This window comes from Gasterosteus aculeatus, chromosome 9 (assembly GCF_964276395.1).
Source record: "Gasterosteus aculeatus chromosome 9, fGasAcu3.hap1.1, whole genome shotgun sequence".
In the NCBI taxonomy this organism is placed as follows: Eukaryota; Metazoa; Chordata; class Actinopteri; order Perciformes; family Gasterosteidae; genus Gasterosteus; species Gasterosteus aculeatus.
This window is the reverse complement of record NC_135696.1, coordinates 16,100,721-16,120,345: the sequence shown is the minus strand read 5'-3', so window position 1 is coordinate 16,120,345 and position 19,625 is coordinate 16,100,721. Positions and strand designations below refer to the sequence as shown.

The 19,625-nt window shown below is 42.2% G+C and overlaps 1 protein-coding gene across 1 annotated transcript; it reads right to left on the bottom strand.

Annotated features, from left to right (window-relative positions):
* Window positions 1-102: 102 nt before the first annotated feature.
* On the bottom strand, window positions 103-2,967 carry foxe1 (forkhead box E1). The gene is made up of 2 exons (XM_078109097.1): window positions 1,517-2,967; window positions 103-810 (listed from the first exon to the last, which is right to left on the bottom strand). The coding sequence occupies exons 1-2, from the start codon at window positions 2,599-2,601 to the stop codon at window positions 732-734; spliced, it is 1,164 nt and encodes a 387-aa protein (XP_077965223.1). The 5' UTR covers window positions 2,602-2,967; the 3' UTR covers window positions 103-731.
* Window positions 2,968-19,625: the final 16,658 nt, after the last annotated feature.

Below are 19,625 nucleotides of genomic sequence, written 5' to 3'. Positions count from 1 at the left end.
GGATACCTGCACCACACACACCCTTTCCTCACACGTTTGGCTCTTGGTGTTCACCAGCAATACGCAAAATGCACAACTTGCTCTGTTGACGCGGTGTCCATCCTTGCAAATTGAATACACATTTTATTTGCATAGACAAACAGGATCACTACCCTTTAAACAGTAATACATGTGTTTTAATATTCCCAAAACACAAAAGCAATCCGCAGTAACCTTTGGTACAGGTGCAGTCATAGTTTAATCGATGAATGTTGATCGATACCTGAGTTTGTTTAAATCTCTGCCCTCTGTTAGATATTGTACTGTATATCAACCTCATTCTTTCTAGACTACCATTCAGAACCCGGGCTGGTGTTTATCAAACCAGCAGCCTTGTTGCTTTTATCTTAAGTGCAGCTCTGAACAATAAATAACCCATTGTCATTCTCAAATTGTAATTTGACACTTGCTGCTATTGTTATTTAATCCATGTTGATTTTGAGATTCAGTAGAACTAAAAAAAAAACTAGGACCCTTTCAACCAAAGAGAACCCCCCACATGCATCAACAAAGGTTCTTTTCTGATTGGAAAATCAAGTGTCTTCACAATAATGAAGCGTTTCCTAACGAGTCTCATCTTGTCAGATATGCATACTTTGTGTAAGTGAGGTCTTTCATGATGAGGTAGATGTTTCCCGCTGCAATTCAAGTCAATTCATTTGATTGGCTCTGTGTGGTAGATCAACTGTCCATCAGTGCCGTGGATATGTGAGGACCGAGGCTGCTTGCTGATAATACTCTGGCTCCAGACAACACTTCAAACTAGCTGAGCTGAAACAGGGAAGAAAACAACATGAGCACAAAAGAACGAAAGATGTGTAAAAAGGATTTATTTTATTACTGGCGGCAAATGTATTTTATTTTTTACAACTATTGCAAATATATTCTTGATTAAATCAAGCGGCAAACCACATTTCTCATTTTCGAAATAAGAAAAATTGCAATTCTGGTGTATTTTGGCACGTCAATATTTTAAATATTTTATTCTCAAAGAAACAAAGTTCAAAGTTTAATTCTGTTTATTTCCAAAAATTCAAACTCAATATGCATTACATTACATGCAAATATACTAAAGCCCACATTCTTCATACAAGCCACTTATTGCAAAGCCGATGACCATGAAGCATAATAATTTATCATAAAATTCCAAGGTCCATCATTTAAACTCACTAGTGTAGTAAATATTAAACGTGCACATTCCATTTACGACATAAAAAGAAGCTTCCAAACCAGGGGGCCTTTGACGTTAAAATCCAAATATTTGGCGTGTATCTCGTGTGCTAAATCACAGTTGTGTCAGGAGAGGTGTTTTCAATCAGTCTTTTTTTAAACATTTTTTCTCCAACAAATGTCAAGTTTAAAGAAAAACAATCACGGTTGCGTGCAGAAATGTCTTGCTCACTGGGTGCCCGTCTCAAGTCTCAAGACGCTCACAAGTTGGTGGAGATAATCTAGAGCTCAGATTGCAGACACAAACCTGTCCATGTTCCCCGGGTACGTCGGGTGCCTCAGATAACCCCCGGTGTTGGCGATAGGCCCAGCAGCACTGTTATACTGGGAGAAAGAGCCCAGCTGCACTGGGGACACCCTGCCGTAATGGTCCATGGCCTCCAGGGACCCGTGGTGGGCTGAGGGGTGGAGGCGTCCCGTTGCCGCGTACCCCTGGGTCTGGCCCTGCCCGTACGAGCCCTGGTGCGGATGCTGGTGCGGGTGGCTGTTTGGCCCGGAGTAGTTGAACCCAGGATGCGCGGAAGAGCGCGAAGACACAGGGCCTCCGCACGGTTGGCTGTGGAAAGCCGGGGCTGCCAGGCCGCAGGGGCCGGACCCGTTCGGGGGCCCCTCGGGACTGAAGCTGCGGCCGGGTTGCTGCATCGCCTCCGGCACTTGACCTCCCAGCATGCTCCCTGGAGTCTGGTGTCCTATGAGGTTATTGATGCTGAACATGCGGGTCTGACCAGGTCCAAACCCGGGAGGAGAGGAAGACGGGTAATATGCAGAGGTCAGCTGCTGCCCGTAGGCCGGGCTGACCGCCATGTTGTTGTAGACTGAGTTGGTGTACGCGGTCGATCTGGCGATCTGGAGGGGAGAGAAAACTGGTGTCTCGTGGACATAAGAGGTGTACGTGCTCAAGTCACAGCGCTTGAACCTCTTCCTGCGCCTCAAGAAGCTGCCGCTCTCGAACATGTCCTCTGCGTTCGGGTCCAAGGCCCAGTAGTTGCCCTTTCCCGGCCGCCCCGGCTCTCTGGCGATCTTGATGAAGCAGTCGTTGAGAGTCAAATTATGACGGATGGAGTTCTGCCATTTTTTGGAATTGTCTCTGTAGAAGGGGAAGCGCTCTGTGATGAACTTGTAGATTCCCCCCAACGTCAGCTTGCGGTCGGGGGAGTTGGCTATGGCCATGGAAATCAGCGCGATGTAGCTGTATGGGGGTTTCCCTCGCTGGAGAGGTCTCTTCCTCCGCCGACCTCTGGGCTGCTCCTCTGACTGCACTGAAGGGTTGGAGGCGGGCAACTTGTGCTCGGCTTGAGGTTCTTTCTCCACTTTGACCACCGGCATTGTCATGAACAGTTCGGATGTGTCCCTTTAATAGAGAGAATATGGAGTGGACAGCAAACGCTGCGCCGTATTAGTACCTCCACAGTTGAGATGAAGGTTCCCTCCGATTTGATCCTCGCTGGTGGAATTCAAAACGAGAGATCAGCCCCAGCGCACAATCCCGGCAGAAAGACCCCGACCGTAGAACCCGCTGTCTTTAAGTCCAAAATCCAGCAGCTGTGTAAATGCAGTCGAGGTAATTACCTTTTTAAAAAGAGATCCTATTTCAATGAATGCTGTGCTCATTTAGCTCATTCCCACCGATTGTTGTGCGTCGAAGTTGCAGAGTAAAGGTGTGAGAGTGCCGTGCGGGATGTTAAAGGTGTGTGTGACGATGAGTCATCCCGCGTTGGAGTGCATTACCTCCACAGAGCACCTGAGGGGCCACGCCCCCCCCAGGCATCACATGATCTTTACATACCTGAGTTCTATAAGGGTCTATTGTTCACGTTTGACAAAGTCTGCATACTTTGGGGTGGACATTTCTATTCCACTGTTTTTAATATATTTTAAATGTGACTTTAATATATTTCTGATGTTCTTAAATGGCAAAAAAATATCTAGCATCTAAATACAAATCTACTTTTCCAATTAGGTTTTAGTAAGTTTAAACTGTTGCTTATTAAAAACTAAACTCAGAATAGTCAATGTTTTGTTTATTTTATTTATTTATTTTTTTTTATTTGTAAATGTTTTATATTACATTTTAATTCTATTGTTAATTTAATTATAAAGTATTCTCTTTTGATCAATGCCATGCACCACCTACCATGACAAATGTCCAACATACTTAGCAAGTAAATGTTTCTGAATCTGATAACATTTCATGTATTTACTTGGTATTTATTTTTTGCAGGTTGTTTTTCAGTTCCAAAGACCGAAACTGTCCAAACACACATTTTCTTTCCTCTTGATATTCAAATTTCCCTTTAAAGTCAACCTCAGTTTACTTTATAAAGTCCAAAATGGTCCAGGTTGTTTTGACGTTTAACACTAAAAGACCTCTTTAGTGGTAACTAAAGCTACGTGTTGTTTTTCTACCTCGGCCCCTTGTTTATTTTGCGCCAGTGGTTGGACGAGCCAGCTGTGTTAAGAGATGCAAATGTCTTCCAGGCAAAAGGCCGTCCTGTGATTTCAGCATGCAAAATATAGGCCAATCATCACAATCTTTGGACGCAACCTGAGAGAGAAGAATAACAAACTCTCAACATGGAAATGGATTCTGATTGTGAGCGTCTACAGTGAATTGGTGTTAACGTGTGCTGGACATGTTTTGGACCTTTTTCTTCTTATTTTTAAGTGCTGAGATCCGTAGTCCATTCCTGGAAAGTCTAATCTGTAAAAGCTCAGCTTTTGAGCTGGTTTCAAACCCTATTCAATTTCACCGGATTCAGTGACGGAGACAATGCCGAGGGGGGGGTATGAGGTCCGGTGACTCCACAGGGGGCCAGGGTTCATCACCTTAATCTTTTAAACAAACAGAGATAAAAAACACACGGCAGCACACTCCCACCGCTCATCAGCGGGCCGCGGCAGCAGCGTGGACATGTGTCAGGGCGGCAGCGTGGTGAGAGAGCGCGGTTTTGCTCAGACAAACAGCTGCCGATGAAAGGTTGAGTCCCGTTTCTCTTTCGGGGGCTTTATTGGGTTGGACCTGCAGCATCCTGTTATAAGAAGGGATCGGGTGGGCGATGGGTTAACCAGTTCAACTTGGAAATTTTACCTTTCCGAAATTTTAACTAGGGTCTTGTCATTCCAAGTTCTCAAATATCTTGTGTATGTATATCGTTCTGTATTTATTTCTTTAGTTGATTATATTACATATTGTGGTAAGATTATTATCAAATAAATGGGGAGACATTCACTATGAAGTTGCAGATTTGTCCATTTGTTGGTACAATATCCCCGACCGTGGGGGTAAAACTACAAGACACTATATTTAGCTATAGCTATAGTTATAGGAATATAGAAGATTTCAAAAACAGCATTCTTCCCTTCAAAGCACAGAGAGACAGTCTTTTGTCACTGCTCTATTTACATTTTGAAAAATACATTTTTACTGGACCACCATTATTATTTATTGTTTATTATGTGTTTATTTGCAACGTATAAGTAGTAGCTGAGGTTATATGTGTTTATAATGTAGTATGTTTGGTGTGTTGGTCCATGTGTGGATGTGTTAGTGTGTGTGTGTTTCTGTATGTGTGCGCGCACATAAGGCATGCAAATCTACCTGACACCCCCGTCAGTGAAAGGAGAGGCAGATACACGTGCTGCTGGATCCCAGAGGACAGAAGGATTTTAGAACAGCTTACTGCTAAAATGTAAATCCAATATAGTGGTATATTTCTAAAGGATCCTGATATCATTAGTTGATCAATTGATCAGTTGATATTTTTATATTTGGTCTATTTTGATGAAAAGTGGCTCTGGAAAGTTATCTTGGAAATATCGCACCGAATCAATTCATTAAATGAGCAATCAACATATGTTGAGGAAACAATTCTTAGTTGCAGCCTTTATGTTGACACTATTATAAGATCATTTAAGTGTAGATTTCTAATTGAATTCTCTTATCATCTAATCTACTTTGAAAAGATGTAAATTGACTTAAGGTACAAAGTATGCTATGGGTAGGAATAAGAACCATGTATTTAAGGATTTTTATTTTTATTTGAATAATTGGATTTACTGCATTTATAATCAATAGACGTTTTTATTTATTTTAATTACTTTATTAAATGTATATACCACTTTAAAAGCAAACAGGTTTAGCACCAAGGAGCTTCACAAAGACCTTTATATAATTTTTCCTATTAAAGCGTTGAGACTTATTTGTTCGGTTTCAACTCCATTTAGACCCCAAAAAATGGATGAACCTTCAAACGCAGGTTAAACAGTACATTTGCAGTCGTAAGATACGATCAAACCGCTCGGAGTATTTGATCAAATAATCCAAACGACTGTAACAATGTGTTTAATTGTGTGGTTTCTTTGCGTCTGACAGATGTGACGGACCTCACCCTTTACTTAACAGAGCTTCTTATGCTTCATGCCAACGAACACTTAGCGATGAGTAATTCCTCAGGCAGCCGTTGTTTTGGGAGCTCAGGCTCATAGATGCCACAGTTTGCTTATGCATCACATTCTGGCACTCGAACAACATTTATTGTTAATATTTGTTCAGAAGCATTTTGTCTCACCGTTTGTGCGTGTGCATTACAAATATGAGCCGTGCTGCTGAGAAGTAAGTTAGTTACTAACTGTCAACAATTCAAAGAAAAAGTTGATGTGCTCTGGAGACTTAAATTATTCTTGTTTTGTGCCGAATGGTTGATGATTTCTAACATGTAATGCGTGTGAAGGATAGTTATCATGACAAAGAAAACAAACGTTCTCTCAAATTCAATATTTTGTCACTGGGTGCTCATCATTATCATCATTATTTTTATACTAACAATGGATGAAATGACGCTCCTAAAGTCAATTCATCGTTCAAATCAAATGTTGCCTTCAGCTTTTTGTAATTTTTCAGCTCATTGTCCTGTTTTTCCAGCCTTATACTTTACTGTTTAGTCTCATCCCTCTATTTTGCTTTCAAACAAAACCAGCTTCACACAACCGGCTGGCAGCAAACAGCAGCAAGAGCGACGAGATAGAACATTTAGCAACTAAACAGACATATATATCCAACAGGACCCATTGGAGACCTGGTAATTGTGTGTACAGAGTCATTTAGCTGAAGTATGAAAGTGGATAAATTGGATGCGTGGCTTTTAACTGTTGTTGTTGCATTTGAAATTGAGATTTAATTACTAAATCGTTTTAAGCACATTTGTACTCTGGCACTGCGACACAGCGTGCACTCAAACGGAGTCTTCCTGTTGAAGTGCACTTGGGTTTGGCATGACTGGGTATACGTTGGAGCCTCCAAAGCTAAGGGCCCTGGAGCCATGCATTGGTGCCGTCGTGAGAGGCCTCCACCTGTCCATCACGACACAGGGTGGAGACGCAAATGACTGCTGGAGGCCGGGACAGCTGCAGAAGGGAGCACGGCTGGAGCCAAGGCAAATGAAGGGCCCTCCACTTTGTGCCCCACATGTACTTCTGGCTGCGCCAGAGAAAAAACGGCTCTCTCCAAACAAAGACAAACAAATTTCGGATTTGAATTTGAACACTTCTGACTTTCACCAATGGATGGAGGCACGCGCAGAAGTGGTGGATGACTTTAAGGCCGATACTAAACGAAAACATGGAGCGCGCTCAAAAGTAGCTGAAAAGAAAAACATATTTCTCATGTTCTCAGATAACAGACGGCTCAGCAATGAGCTCAAAGGCAGCTCCTTAAAGGTGATGGCGATAATTCTCTGTAGGTTCATCACTTAGAGCGATCCCTGTCATTGTACCAACTGGATGTTTGAGATAGAAGTATGCGCTTTCCTCATACTACTTCCACATGTTCATTACGCTGTGGAAATATGTATACGAGAGACACACAAACATACATGTACACGTACACACACACACACACACACACACACACACACACACACACACACACACACACACACACACACACACACACACACACACACACACACACACACACAGATTTAACGGCAGGCTCCCCGGGCAGTGCAGTGCTTCAGTTATGTAAACTGGCCTGGGTTTGGATCAAGTCAACCGTCAGGATTTTGCATCCTCACCAAGCCCCTGCAGCTGCTAATGCAAACAACAAACTCGCACTGGCTTCACAGTGGCATGACACGCACGCACGCACGCACGCACGCACGCACGCACGCACGCACGCACACACACACACACACACACACACACACACACACACATAGACAAACAGCAGTAGGCTCAAATTCAAACAGACCAATCAGGTTTTAAGATCAATCTTACAACATGATGCTTGATAAAAAAGGAGTAATTATATATAAGTGTAATAATAAAAACAATTTATGGTATATTAGAAATATCATGATGCTTCATAAGGAATTTTATGCACTTTTAGGGTTACATTTTGTTTATTTTTTTAGGATGAAATATAATTTGTATTATTATCAATATTTTGTTCAATAACAATCTATTAGATGGAAATGTGTAGAGTTTGAAATAGGACCTGAATCCGGTGAACGGCTTAGCGGCTAAAGAGACATATGTATTCCTCAGGCATTGCTAGAGACCAAAATGGGGAAATAAAAGTGATATAATTCTCACTCTCATTAGTTTCCGCTTAATAGTAAATAAAGTTCATGGTGTAAATCTGACCCGTGTTGGGATTGTACTTTGAGTGAACTGATAATCAAAAGGATTTATGCGTTGTACTGGACTGATGATTTTAGTTTGAAAAGAGTTGCGCTCACCAGCTGGCGTCCTGTAACGCCGAGGCCTCTGTGCTACTGCAGCAAAACCATCGGCCGATCCACAGAAAATACAATCTGACGTTCACTTCACAGTGCGATGGACTTGTGACGGACGCTTTTTGTGTTTGGAATTCCGTGCGAAACTACAGAGGCCTATATAACTACTATTCAAACTTCCTCCTCTCAGTTTTGCCTTCTGGAATGTTCAGGTGACATGTTGTCCAGCAACAAGTTATTCTTGAGCGTCAAGGCTAAAAGGGCATGACAACGCGTTATTGTCAAAGAATCCACGTCAACATGCGAACAACAGTTTGAATCACAATGCAACAAACGCTGTAATCTGCAATCAACTCACAGCGTCATTTAAGCACGTTAGATTCATTTGTAGTTCTGCATTAGAGCAGGACTAGCATTAGAGCCTATGAGTCAGCCAGTGACACTCTAATTAGCACTTGTCAACTCATCACTGCAGAAATCAGCACAGAATCTTGGCAATGATAATACACGTTATTAATTGATTCATAGATTTGGTGTGGCCAGTAGATCGTCTAATTGCACATGTTTTAAATAGTGATTCCTGGCCAGTCGGCGATTTAGCTTTAGGGTTTTCACGCGCAGGATGACTCACCGCTCCCCCGACGGAGACGGAGCCCCTCTCATGCACCCTAAAAGAGCACACAATTATAGTCACGCGTGGCTGCAAATGTCAATACGTGTCCGTGCGTCAACACATCGTAGACGTCTCGGCCTGCACACAGCCCAGTCGGCTGCAACATTTTTACCCTTGCCTGTACCTGAAAGGAAACTCAGTTGCACAACGGGGTCGTTATCCAACTCCAACGCTGCCCTCCTTATTTTGTTCTGCTTCATTAACACGGATCCATGGCTGTGCGTGTACATGTGTGTGTGTGCGAGGCAGAGCAAGGGGGGGCTGGCCGGAGGAGTTGTTACCACACACAGCTCTTGAGGCTTCTGCAAAGTATTTCCCATGAAGTGAAGCTGTTGCTGTCTTTCCCCTTGACTTGTGCGATGCTGCGCCTTCTGTGTGTTGACACTCACTCAATTCAGGTCTTCAGAGTCATATCGTTTACAGCCGGGTGGGGCAATTTTGGAGAAGCCAGCAAGCGTAGGATTTAGCAAGAACGCCAACCCCAAAAGAAAATAGTTAAATCATTAATCTGTTGGAATAGTAAGAAACAATGTATTATGCATTCAATGTAATTCAACGCATTAAAGGGAATAATTGACATAATGAATTGTTAGTCTAACAGGTTTTATTTTCACACTTCGGTAAGTACATTTAGTTACCTCTGGACAGAGCCAGGCTAGCGGTTTCCCACTGTTTTTATTTTCTTTGCAGTGCTTAGTGAGCTAAGCGGCTATGAGATAGTGGAGTTTATCTACTCACAGCAAGTAAACAACAAGGTAAAACTGTCTGTCTGGTATGTAAAGTGATGAAGTTGTGTAGGAAATGCACTCTTCCCAAATCATATGACCCCTCATCAGCATCTGCTATTTTAACTTCCTCCTATTAGCTGCTGTGGCCGCATCTATTGAAATCTTTCATCTACGCACAGCGACTTTGTAGCGTATGTCATTGCTGACAGGCTTTCAAATCCTGTGATTCCTGAGCAGGAAGATACAGGTACAGGGTTGTGTTTTCTCCTCTTCTCGCCTGTCAAACTCCTGACATGTTCCTTTTAAGCTTGGCAGATGAAGCACTTGTAGAAAGAGACTTGGCTCATATCATGCATGTTTGTAAAAGGCTAAATCTTTTTATTATATGAAGCAATGATCGATTTGCATATGAATGAATCATAAACACTTTTCTATACTTTGTAAAATGATTAGTAATACCTAAATTAGGAAGGCTGTTTTCATTGACTGTTTTACGTATAACTAAAGTAGCCAAATGCACTTTAATTCATATAAAACTCATGTAATTGTTACAGAGTCTTTTTTATTATGGTGACTTGACGCTAATGTTTCTGCAATGACCAGGAAGGAATTTAGATTTGAAAATAGCGGCAATGGCATCAACTGGGTATGGTTGCTAGGTAACAATAGCGTGAGGGTTATGTTAACAAGTATATAAGAGCTGTTTCCTACAGTGTTTTCCACATTTGAACCAACAGATAGTTGAAGTGCTTTCCAGCCTTTATATATATTTTTCCAACTGTAACTAATGAATGAAAACACACACAAACGTATATTCAAATATAAATCCTCATTGCTAAGGCTCTGTGGGTTGCCAGGCCTGCAGTACTGTAATGTGAGTAATGTGAGCTAGAAATTAGCCTTTCCTTCCTCCTCTCTCCAAACCTCCATCAAATAAGAAGCACACACTAGTAAAGTGTTGGTTACATTTCTGTGTGAATTAGCCATTGTATCAAAGCTGGATGAGAGTCTGCGTCAGCTTGAAGGTTAAATTAAATGTCCATTGTTGTTATTAGTAATTACAGGTCATTAGTTTGTCAAGTTTCACATTGCATTGTCTGTTAACCAATGTATGCCCAGATAAAGTTATTTTCATCTGTGAGAGACAACGTACATGTGCATTCTTGTACATCAGTTGACTGAGAGGCTTGAGCACGACCACTCAAACAGCACGCAGTGCATAGAGGCATAATCAGTGTGTGTGTGTGTAGAAAAGAACATTGAGGTAGGTTGGGTGTTGTAGAGCTCATGCATACCTGTATCCAGGTTGTGTGAAAGGAGGTTATCCTTCTGACTCAACCGTGCATGGCAACTTGCCAGAGAGAGAGAGAGAGAGAGAGAGAGAGAGAGAGAGAGAGAGAGAGAGAGAGAGAGAGAGAGAATCTGGACTGGTATGCTGTTTCTTTCCAGTGCCACCTGTGTGTCTGTTACAGTGGGATTTGTACCTCCTCAATCACTGACACATGTGGATTATCTTTACTTAGAGAAAAAGGCAATGCAAGCCACATCTTGTGTGATAGCAATCAGGCACTTACACGAGATATCGTTCCCTTTGTTGAGTCTTTTTAAAGATCTGCGACTAGTATAATTAATTAACAAGGAATGTTATTTGCAAGTAACCCATTACGATTGTAAATCACGTTAAAGAACACAAACAACCTGAAGTAATTTCTTCTTAAATCAGTTCTTTATTGATGCCGTATGTGACTTAATGGGGATTTATCCTCCTTGTGTACTGCGTGATGAATGGTCTTTGTGGTTATGAGGTGCACTGTGCTTGTGCTTGGCAAAGATAGCCTAATTCAGGTGCGAACTCGGGTTAAAGGTGGGTCAACAGTTGAGGAAACATCATGAGCGAGTGATAGATGAGAGGAAATACTGTTGAACAATGCTGGTAATCTCCCTCATTAAAAACCTACTCACCTGGATTTCGCTCCCTGGGCAGCTGCAGGTGGAAGTCTGTTCCAAAGCAGACACTTTCCTTTTCTTTGTTTAGCTTTCGCAGGTGTTGTCATGGTCTGTTCATCATCTATGCTGTCGGGGTGGTTATATTAGCTGACATAAAAAACTGTATGTCTATTGCGCTGGGTATGGAACAAGTAGGACAGAGGAGGTCAATCAAAAAAGCTTCAATGCCTGATCACTCATCCACCCATTAGCCGTACCCGCTTACCCTCGATGGTCGCCGGGTTTCACATACAGTAGAAATAAACTGTTCACGCCCACATTCACACCTAGAGGCAGCTTAGAGTTGGCAATTAATCAAACCTGCTGGATGCACTGTGGGAGCTAACCAGAGCACCCACGCAGGCACCGGGGGGAGCATGTTGACTGCACACAGTGCGGCCCAGCAGGCTCGCAGGTTTGAAAACAGAAACTTTTTACTGTGAGCCAACATCGCCCGTCAACCCAGATATCAACAAATATGTGATGCATATCGAAGACATGAAAATAGATCCCTGGCTCCTCAATGCTGCATGTTATTGTCCCTAAACCCTAAACCCTGAACCCTGACCCCTGAATCTCGACCCCTCAAGGACTTAACTGACGTCACCTGGTAAGTCGTTGAGTGAGTGAGTGAGTGAGTCAGGAAGGAGCTTGAAATGGTGTAAATATGAATGGGACAGCACGTCGCTGAAACATCATGTCACCATGACAAGGAAAAAAAACACGATTTACAATTGAGGGAATTTATTTCTTATTCTAACAATCTTCCAGGCTCTTTCCTCATAGGATGAGAGAACATTTAAATCATATTTTTGTCAAAATAGCTTCAAAGGAAAAATTAAATATTTGATTAATGAATTATTAAACGTTTTTTTTTATCGTTAATCCTTGACGTTTTAAATGTATACATTTTAATAGGACAGTCTGAAGACACATGGGCCAACCTCTTTGTTTACCTTTATTTTACGCCTCCGTGCTTTCACTGGTTATCCCGTTTTTTTAGGTGAAATAGTTTATGGGTGGTTCCCTTTGGCAAAGTCAGCATCTGGTGATTCATGAAAAGAGTTCAAAAAGGGTTCAAACACCCAACGATTGACAGTTGGACAGAACTAAACATTCACAGAGTCGGCGCTCTGCATTAAGGTGGAAACTTGTGGTCGGGCCGAAGTGACTTTGGGAAAGATCCTGATTCAAGAGTTGCTGCAGCATCAGTGTGTTGAATAGATGTTTTAGTGCTGTAATACGGCTCAATTATACCCTCTTTGATCATAAGCTATGATTAAGCCATGCTCACCTTTCTCCACTAGTGATGTTGCTCCGTTTGCAGATCTCAGCAATTAATCGATAAATGAATGAAATAATGAAATTTGTACAATGTTTGCATAACTGATACAAGCAAGACGAATGTTCTAATAAACAAGAATTCTCCTCAAAGGAACAATTGGCAACAAAGAGCCAAATCCTGCAGAAGGATAAAGAAGGCAATACTAACGGATATGTGCAGAGAAGACGACACAAAGGAAGCTAACATGTTAGCAAACTTGAAAAAATAAAGACCGCTTTCATGTGTACATGTAACACAGTTATGAAAAAAGTGTTCAGGAAGTAATTCTGGATTCTGTCTTAAACACTGCATAAAGAGTGAACTCAAGTTCTAGAAGACTTTGAATTGCATGTGGGGCATTAAGTTTGCAGGGCTCTGTGCGCGTATGCACGTGCATCTATATTGGTGTAACAATGTATATGTGTATATTGGTGTGACGTGGGCTGCGCTTTACAGGGGGAAAGAACTCACAAGCACCCACATTCTGTCGTCCATAGAGAGCTGCACAATGGCAGCGCGATGGGTGTGACCGTCTCCGGGATTACGGCACGATAATAGATGAGAAACGGACAGGTTCCACCACCACGACACTCCTCCTCGACGCCGGCCCGAGGAACCCTGGCGCTCACTTAAGGGCACAGTGTCTGCAGCAGTTGGAGTTACTTTATGTTTAGTCTGTTAAATTACACTTTTAAAGGTGCCATGTCCCCCCACATCGTACCCCTCCACCCCCACCTCGCCCTCCCTCAGGTTAATTGATTTGTTTGTGTATCAACTTTTAGTTTTGGAAACTATTTGAATGGACTGGTAGATTTGCACACCAAATGTTGTGCCATTGTGCTGCTTTGCATGCTGTGCGGCCGGACCATTTGTCACGACGAAGGCCTTTCTCTGAGGCTCACTGTTGACTCACACTCACAAACCTTCTACAAGCTGAACTGCTGTGAAGAATTTATGACCAGGAATAAGCTACTCTGAAGTCGAGATGAGTTCGGTCCTGCTGCCAAATAACGAAGCTGTTCAAAACCGAGTTATTAAGCGTGTTTGTGAATTAGTTCAATCTGTCTCATTGTATTAATTATCAAATTGTCATCATGGAACGCCCTCTAACCTCCCTTAAAAAGTCATACATTTGACCTTTAATGGAGAGGTTAAATATTGTTAAGTTAATTTACGTAACCTTACATAAACATGGACACGTTGATCATAATTGCAATGTACTGAATATCAGAAATGTTGAATACTTTTGTCATTATTATATCTTTAAAAGCTTTATTTGTTTGTATGCATCACGTCATGTACCTACATTTGGTTTATAGGAGTTAGTTTTTCTTTTTTACAATTAATCTCCTTGTGAAGTTAACAGATGTTTTCACATCTGCCACAACCTGTGGATCAATAATACGATCCTCCCGAAGGATACAGGCTTCCCAACTGCAACGAAAGTAATTCATCCTTCATCTGGATTATAATGGATAAAGAAATGACGTGTATACAGGGCTACTTTCCTGTGCATAGCCCCTTAATAAAGTCTCAGGACGGGAACTCTGTGAATAACGTGAACAACAGTTATTTTACGATCATTATGTGGTGTTCTTAAGTATCAGGGCTGATCCTGTTCTTAAGGAACATCTAACCCGTTTTTTCCACTTGCGACTGACGGGCGAGCGTGGCACCTGACCCCCGGAGACCCTCGCAGTACTATTAACAAACAGGCAAGAACACACACCTGAGACACGTCCTCCTAGTCGCACTTCAGTGCTCCTTCCACTTCTCGCCCACTCTTTCCTTTCCTTTCCTTCCGTCCTCCTGCTGCTGCCGCGAGGCCGCCGGACCCGTCTTACTGCCTCATTTGTCATCGCCAATCACTTGCTCTTTGAGCGGGCCTGACAGACAGGGGGAATTAGCAGCCTCTGTCTGGTGTTGAGAGCTGAGCTTTCCTTCTGAATAGAGAAACTATGTATGAACGCCACAGGAAAACATGTAATGACACACACTGGCACACTCCCACCAACAGCTGCTCCTCACTGTGCGTCTCAGCAGTCTCAAGACCGGTCTTGGTTTAGTTTCTTTCTTTTTCTTTTTACCCCCCCCCCCCCATTTATTCACCTATTTCTTTTTCTTGTACTATTTTTTGCATCTTCTCTTAAGGTGTGTGTTGTCACGTGTGTGTAAGAGGAGGTGAGTGAAGGAAGTAGCTGTACCACATTATAGAAAATGACGCATAACGTCGAGCCGTTTGTCTGCTTCTCTCTTAAATCCCTTTTCTGTTTTACCAAAAATAAATAGGATTTGTTAAAGGTTTGGTTTGTGCTCCATGGTCGTTCTGGGGGGTTTGCCAACGGTCAATTACTAAAGAACTGTAAATTCAGGAACTGATCTATTTTCTCCTTCTTTATGCGAGTTGTAAGATTTCAAATACAAAAGATTTAAAAGATTTGTAAATAATGCTGCTATGTTTAAACGTTAAAGTTAAAACTAGCTCCACGTCAACCTGCTGCAGCATTTAAATACTTCTTTAAATATTTATTTATTTATACATATATAATGAGTGCTTTCTGTATAATGTTTTAAATATACAAACTTAAGACACTGCATTTTATTTTTTATTCTATTGCTCCACCAGTTGGTCTGAGGATTACAATCACTTTGCTTTTCCTAAAGGTTTAGTATAAGTACACAGTCTCAGCTGCCTTTTTATCAGGTACCAGCTCGGCTGCCCAGAGATCCGTGCCTTTTGTAAGACAAAGATTTATTTTCATTTGACTTACAGTGTTATTATTACAGTAATAATTGTGTTTCTGGTTAATTGGCTTTATTGCAGTTAGTAGTTTAGATGACTGGAGAGAAAGATATTACACATTTAGGTGTCGGGTTTAGGGGGATTTACACATAGAAATCACAACATTACAAAAGCGACACGGCCCGAGGGCTTCCATGAAAGAAAATAAACCTTCCCATTGGTACCAAAATGAGGGTTGATTAAATACTGGAACACAATGCTGCTCAACATCCTCAACTATAAACCAAAGTCTCAAAAATGAATGAGTAACTCTCCCTTATACAATAAACCACTTTACTAACTAATTAAACTGTTAAAGTTTTAGCTAAGCGTGGGAGTATTTGGATTGCGTCATCTGTAGATTTCAAAATAATAACGAATTAATAGTGATAGATCTACAGAGACTAAACAGAGCTCTCTCCTGTGTAAGTGTTGCAGTCGCTTTTAGAGTTTGGTGAGGTGTAGTTTTAACGCCTTTCACACAATATATTCAGTATCTGTGTGCGCCAGTAACTCGTAGAACCACTTCCAATGTCGTGGGAGTCGGCCCGAGTCTGAAGCTCGGCCTCCGTGAATACGTGGAACATGCCTGTAACCGGCGTGGGTGTCTTGCGGTCTGTTGCGGTTTGGGGTTTGGTCGTGAATCAGACGAAGCCTGCAAGTCATGCATTGAGAGCCGCGCGGCCGATTCAAGTGTCAGATATGATGGAGTGTTTGACTGCCGCTGCCAGTTTAAGCTTGCCATGGTCTGCTAGCCGGGCGGCTGACTGAGTGTGTCGCGCGGCTCCTCTTTACACGCAAACTAAATGCACCATTGAATCCGGCTCCCCGCAGACAGGCCGGTTTAGACAGACGTTTGACGGGAAGGACACTTTCACAACTCGCATCAAAATAGCTGCTCGGTTTGAACAAAAAAGCAACACTGTCTTTACTCTAAAACACACATGAGCAACTGCTAAACAGCCGTTTTAGTCATTACGTGTTTACAAAGACCTGTGTGTGTGTGTAGAGGGCTGGGAGGGGGGGGGGGGGGGGGGGGGGGGTCAAGGATCATTTGGCTTTTAAAGAGAACAAGAGTTGTTAGAAATGTTGAGCCGCTATCTAAGTGAGCCGGTGGCTCCCCCGCTGGAGCAGGGGGGGAGACACAATGGCTCGGGAGGATCTGCTGCTGTGTCTGTGGCTGCAGCTTCCACGCAGGCCACCCACCAGGAGAGAGGGTCTGAGGAATGCTTTTTACTGGATTGCTTGTCCTCCCCCCCCCCCATCTCTCTTCTCCTCAGACCTACAAAGTGTGTGTGTGTGTGTGTGTGTGTCTGAAGTGCCATTAGATACATTACCTGGAGGAGTGTGTGTGTGTGTTTTCTGTTTGCCTGGACATGGATTTTCCACGTGCTCTGTGACCACCGGTGATGTGGTTTTAAGTAGGTGGTTCAATTTTTTTCTTGTATCCATCCCGCTGACTATTGAAGGAAAGACTCCACACGAGGGCTTTATTTTGCTTTCAGTTGAAACAGACCTGAAACTATCAGTCACTGGACGGAAAACGGTGCAGCATGACGCCTTATGTCACTACATGAGGTGCCTGCAGCACATCATACGTGAGCTCCGATCAACCTGTCAACAGCTGAGACGTATTGTGGGTAAAATAAAAGTACAATCAGGAAACGAGCAATGCTAAAACTCTTCATTAGTACACAGAAAAGATTACGTGTAAATATTTGCTCATGTCAGAATGCTGCCATTTACTTTCTTTAAACTTTTGTTTTCTTCTACCATAAATTATGAAAAACGGCAAATAAACAACAATGTATCATAACCATCCACTTCTACTGGACTGCAAAACGTGCCAAAATGAACGGAAATAAAAGATTCCTGAATCTTTGGCGGCCTCTTATTCATCTTTTGCGTTTTTTAACCAGGACTGAAATACGTTTGATTGCAACACACACTGTAATGGATCGGTCCTCTCCTTTATTCTATTATTTCACTCATTCCAACCATCTAATATATTCAATTGCGAATAAAAAAAAAAAAAAAGCAAAACCAAGAGATCCAATCAGTATTTCTGACCCTGTGTGTCAGCCCACACTGAGCACAGTAAGCTTTCCTCCACCAGAGGACGCTTTACTTCTCGCTGCCTGCTACGCCCATCAGCAGAGCAGAGTGTGACTGAGGCAGAGAGCTGGCACCGTCTCACACGCGGCATTCCTACGGAGACGCCCTATATTCACATTATCCACCTGTACACACATTAAGATAGCAGGCACTGTACCTTCTGGCTGGCACGAGTTGTTTGAAGGTCAAACAAGACGTGGGCTGTGTCTATATTTACACTTGCCAGTAGAGTGAGAGGCTCAGGGTGTGTGTGACCGTGAGGGTGACATGCTCCGATGCTGCTATGAAGACCCGCCGGACTTACACTGCACGACCGGTGGCAGCACAGCAGAGCGTGTGTGTGTGGGTGTGTTGAATGTGTGTGTGTGTGTGTGTGTGTGTGTGTGTGTGTGTGTGTGTGTGTGTGTGTGGCAGAGATGAGTTCAACTGTGAGCACAAAGGAAAGGGTGTAGCCAGATGGACAGGTGGTGACAGATGATGGGTGGCAACCACAAAGTGTCATCCCCGGCTTGATGTTTGCAACTGACAACTAGCTGGCTGGCATTCATCTCACACTCATCTGATGCATGGAAGCACCTTCTTTTAAGACTTAATGTGTGTTTTTTTGCTCCGACCGCAGCTTGTTTGCTTTTCAATTCAATTCCGCTGTCTCACACACTTTACTGTAAACCCACATACACATGCACACAAAAAAGCCACACATACATAGTTGTTTACATTCACATATATGGTTAAAACAGAGGGTTGTGAGAGATTGGAAGGAGCAGGTTCCATAATGCCCGTTAAAACCCGTTAACCCGAGAGGCAGAGAGACAGGATGGCACAGAGAAGCAGGAGAGATCCTACACACTGAAACAAGGGAGGACATGAGGAGATGGTAAACCTTCACGATTCTGCAAAACTAGCTTGGCAAATGATGATGGATGATTCCAGGAACAGAAATGTGACTGTTTGACTTTAAGCATTTGAGGGAACGACTTTCCAAAGTGGTCATTATTCCGATCACCACTTTCCGACTTTCCCAGAGAGAAGCAGTTGATTTTTGTACATATGATGATTTATTGATTTATGTCACAGGTTAATCTATCAAGCTAAAAGTGATAAGAGCTCTGCTCACGCATAATACAGAGGTGAGTACCATCAAATTTGAGATGTGACTTTGTAAGAGCAAAACTGTCCTATGTGGTCGGGTTTGACTTGTTGTGAGTCACCTTTGTGCTGTCAGAGGTCTCTTCTCTGTGAGTTTGGTGTGGGGGGGGAAACGCGAGTCCTTAATGCTTTTATGTTTTTATTTTCTCATAAAATGTTGAGATACAACATAATGAACTAGGACTTTTTTTAAGACTTTCTACTTCCTATACAATGACATTTTTAACACAGAATTATGACATTTATTGACAAAACGTCATACTCTTTCCTGCCTTTTTTGGACAACAACATTTACTTTTTGTTGACTTTTTTTCGACTTGCTATATGATTCATTTTCTAATATGTGACAATATGACATCATACTATATGGTATGTCAATTCCATGTTTACATTTCGCAAATGCTTTTTTTCTAAGACTTTTTTATACCTGTTTTCAACTCGCTATACCATTAAAAAAAAATACTATTTCATGCATACTTCATGATAAATTATAGTTGTCTTGAAATGCTTGAAGTTGCGACTTTGGTGGTGCTGTAGAGTAATTCAAATAATTCAGTTGTCTAGGGAGAGATTTTCTCACCTGAACCTTTTTTCTTTTCGCAAGAAGGCATGAAAAATAAACGACCAGGAAGATGAATAATGCATTTATCCTCTTCCTCTATTTTGTCCCTTATATGCTCTTTATATTCTGAAAACAACAGCTAGAGAGAGTTGTGAAGGAAAAGCGACATATCAATCACAATAAAAGCATAATAAAATATGATTCATTTATGCACAAAGAGGAAAACAGCGACGCTGTCATGAGTCTAAAGTCGTTTTTGAGAACAGATCTATGCTTGTGACATCAAGATGTGTGTATATGCAC

What these genes read in the sequence shown, in the direction of transcription:
- foxe1 (XM_078109097.1), bottom strand. Translation starts at nt 2,601, where the DNA reads ATGACAATGCCGGTGGTCAAAGTGGAGAAAGAACCTCAAGCCGAGCAC. An exon ending in TACCCGGGGAACATGGACAG is followed by an intron (nt 811 to 1,516) that starts GTTTGTGTCTGC and finishes TCCCTGTTTCAG; the next exon opens with CTCAGCTAGTTTGAAGTGTT.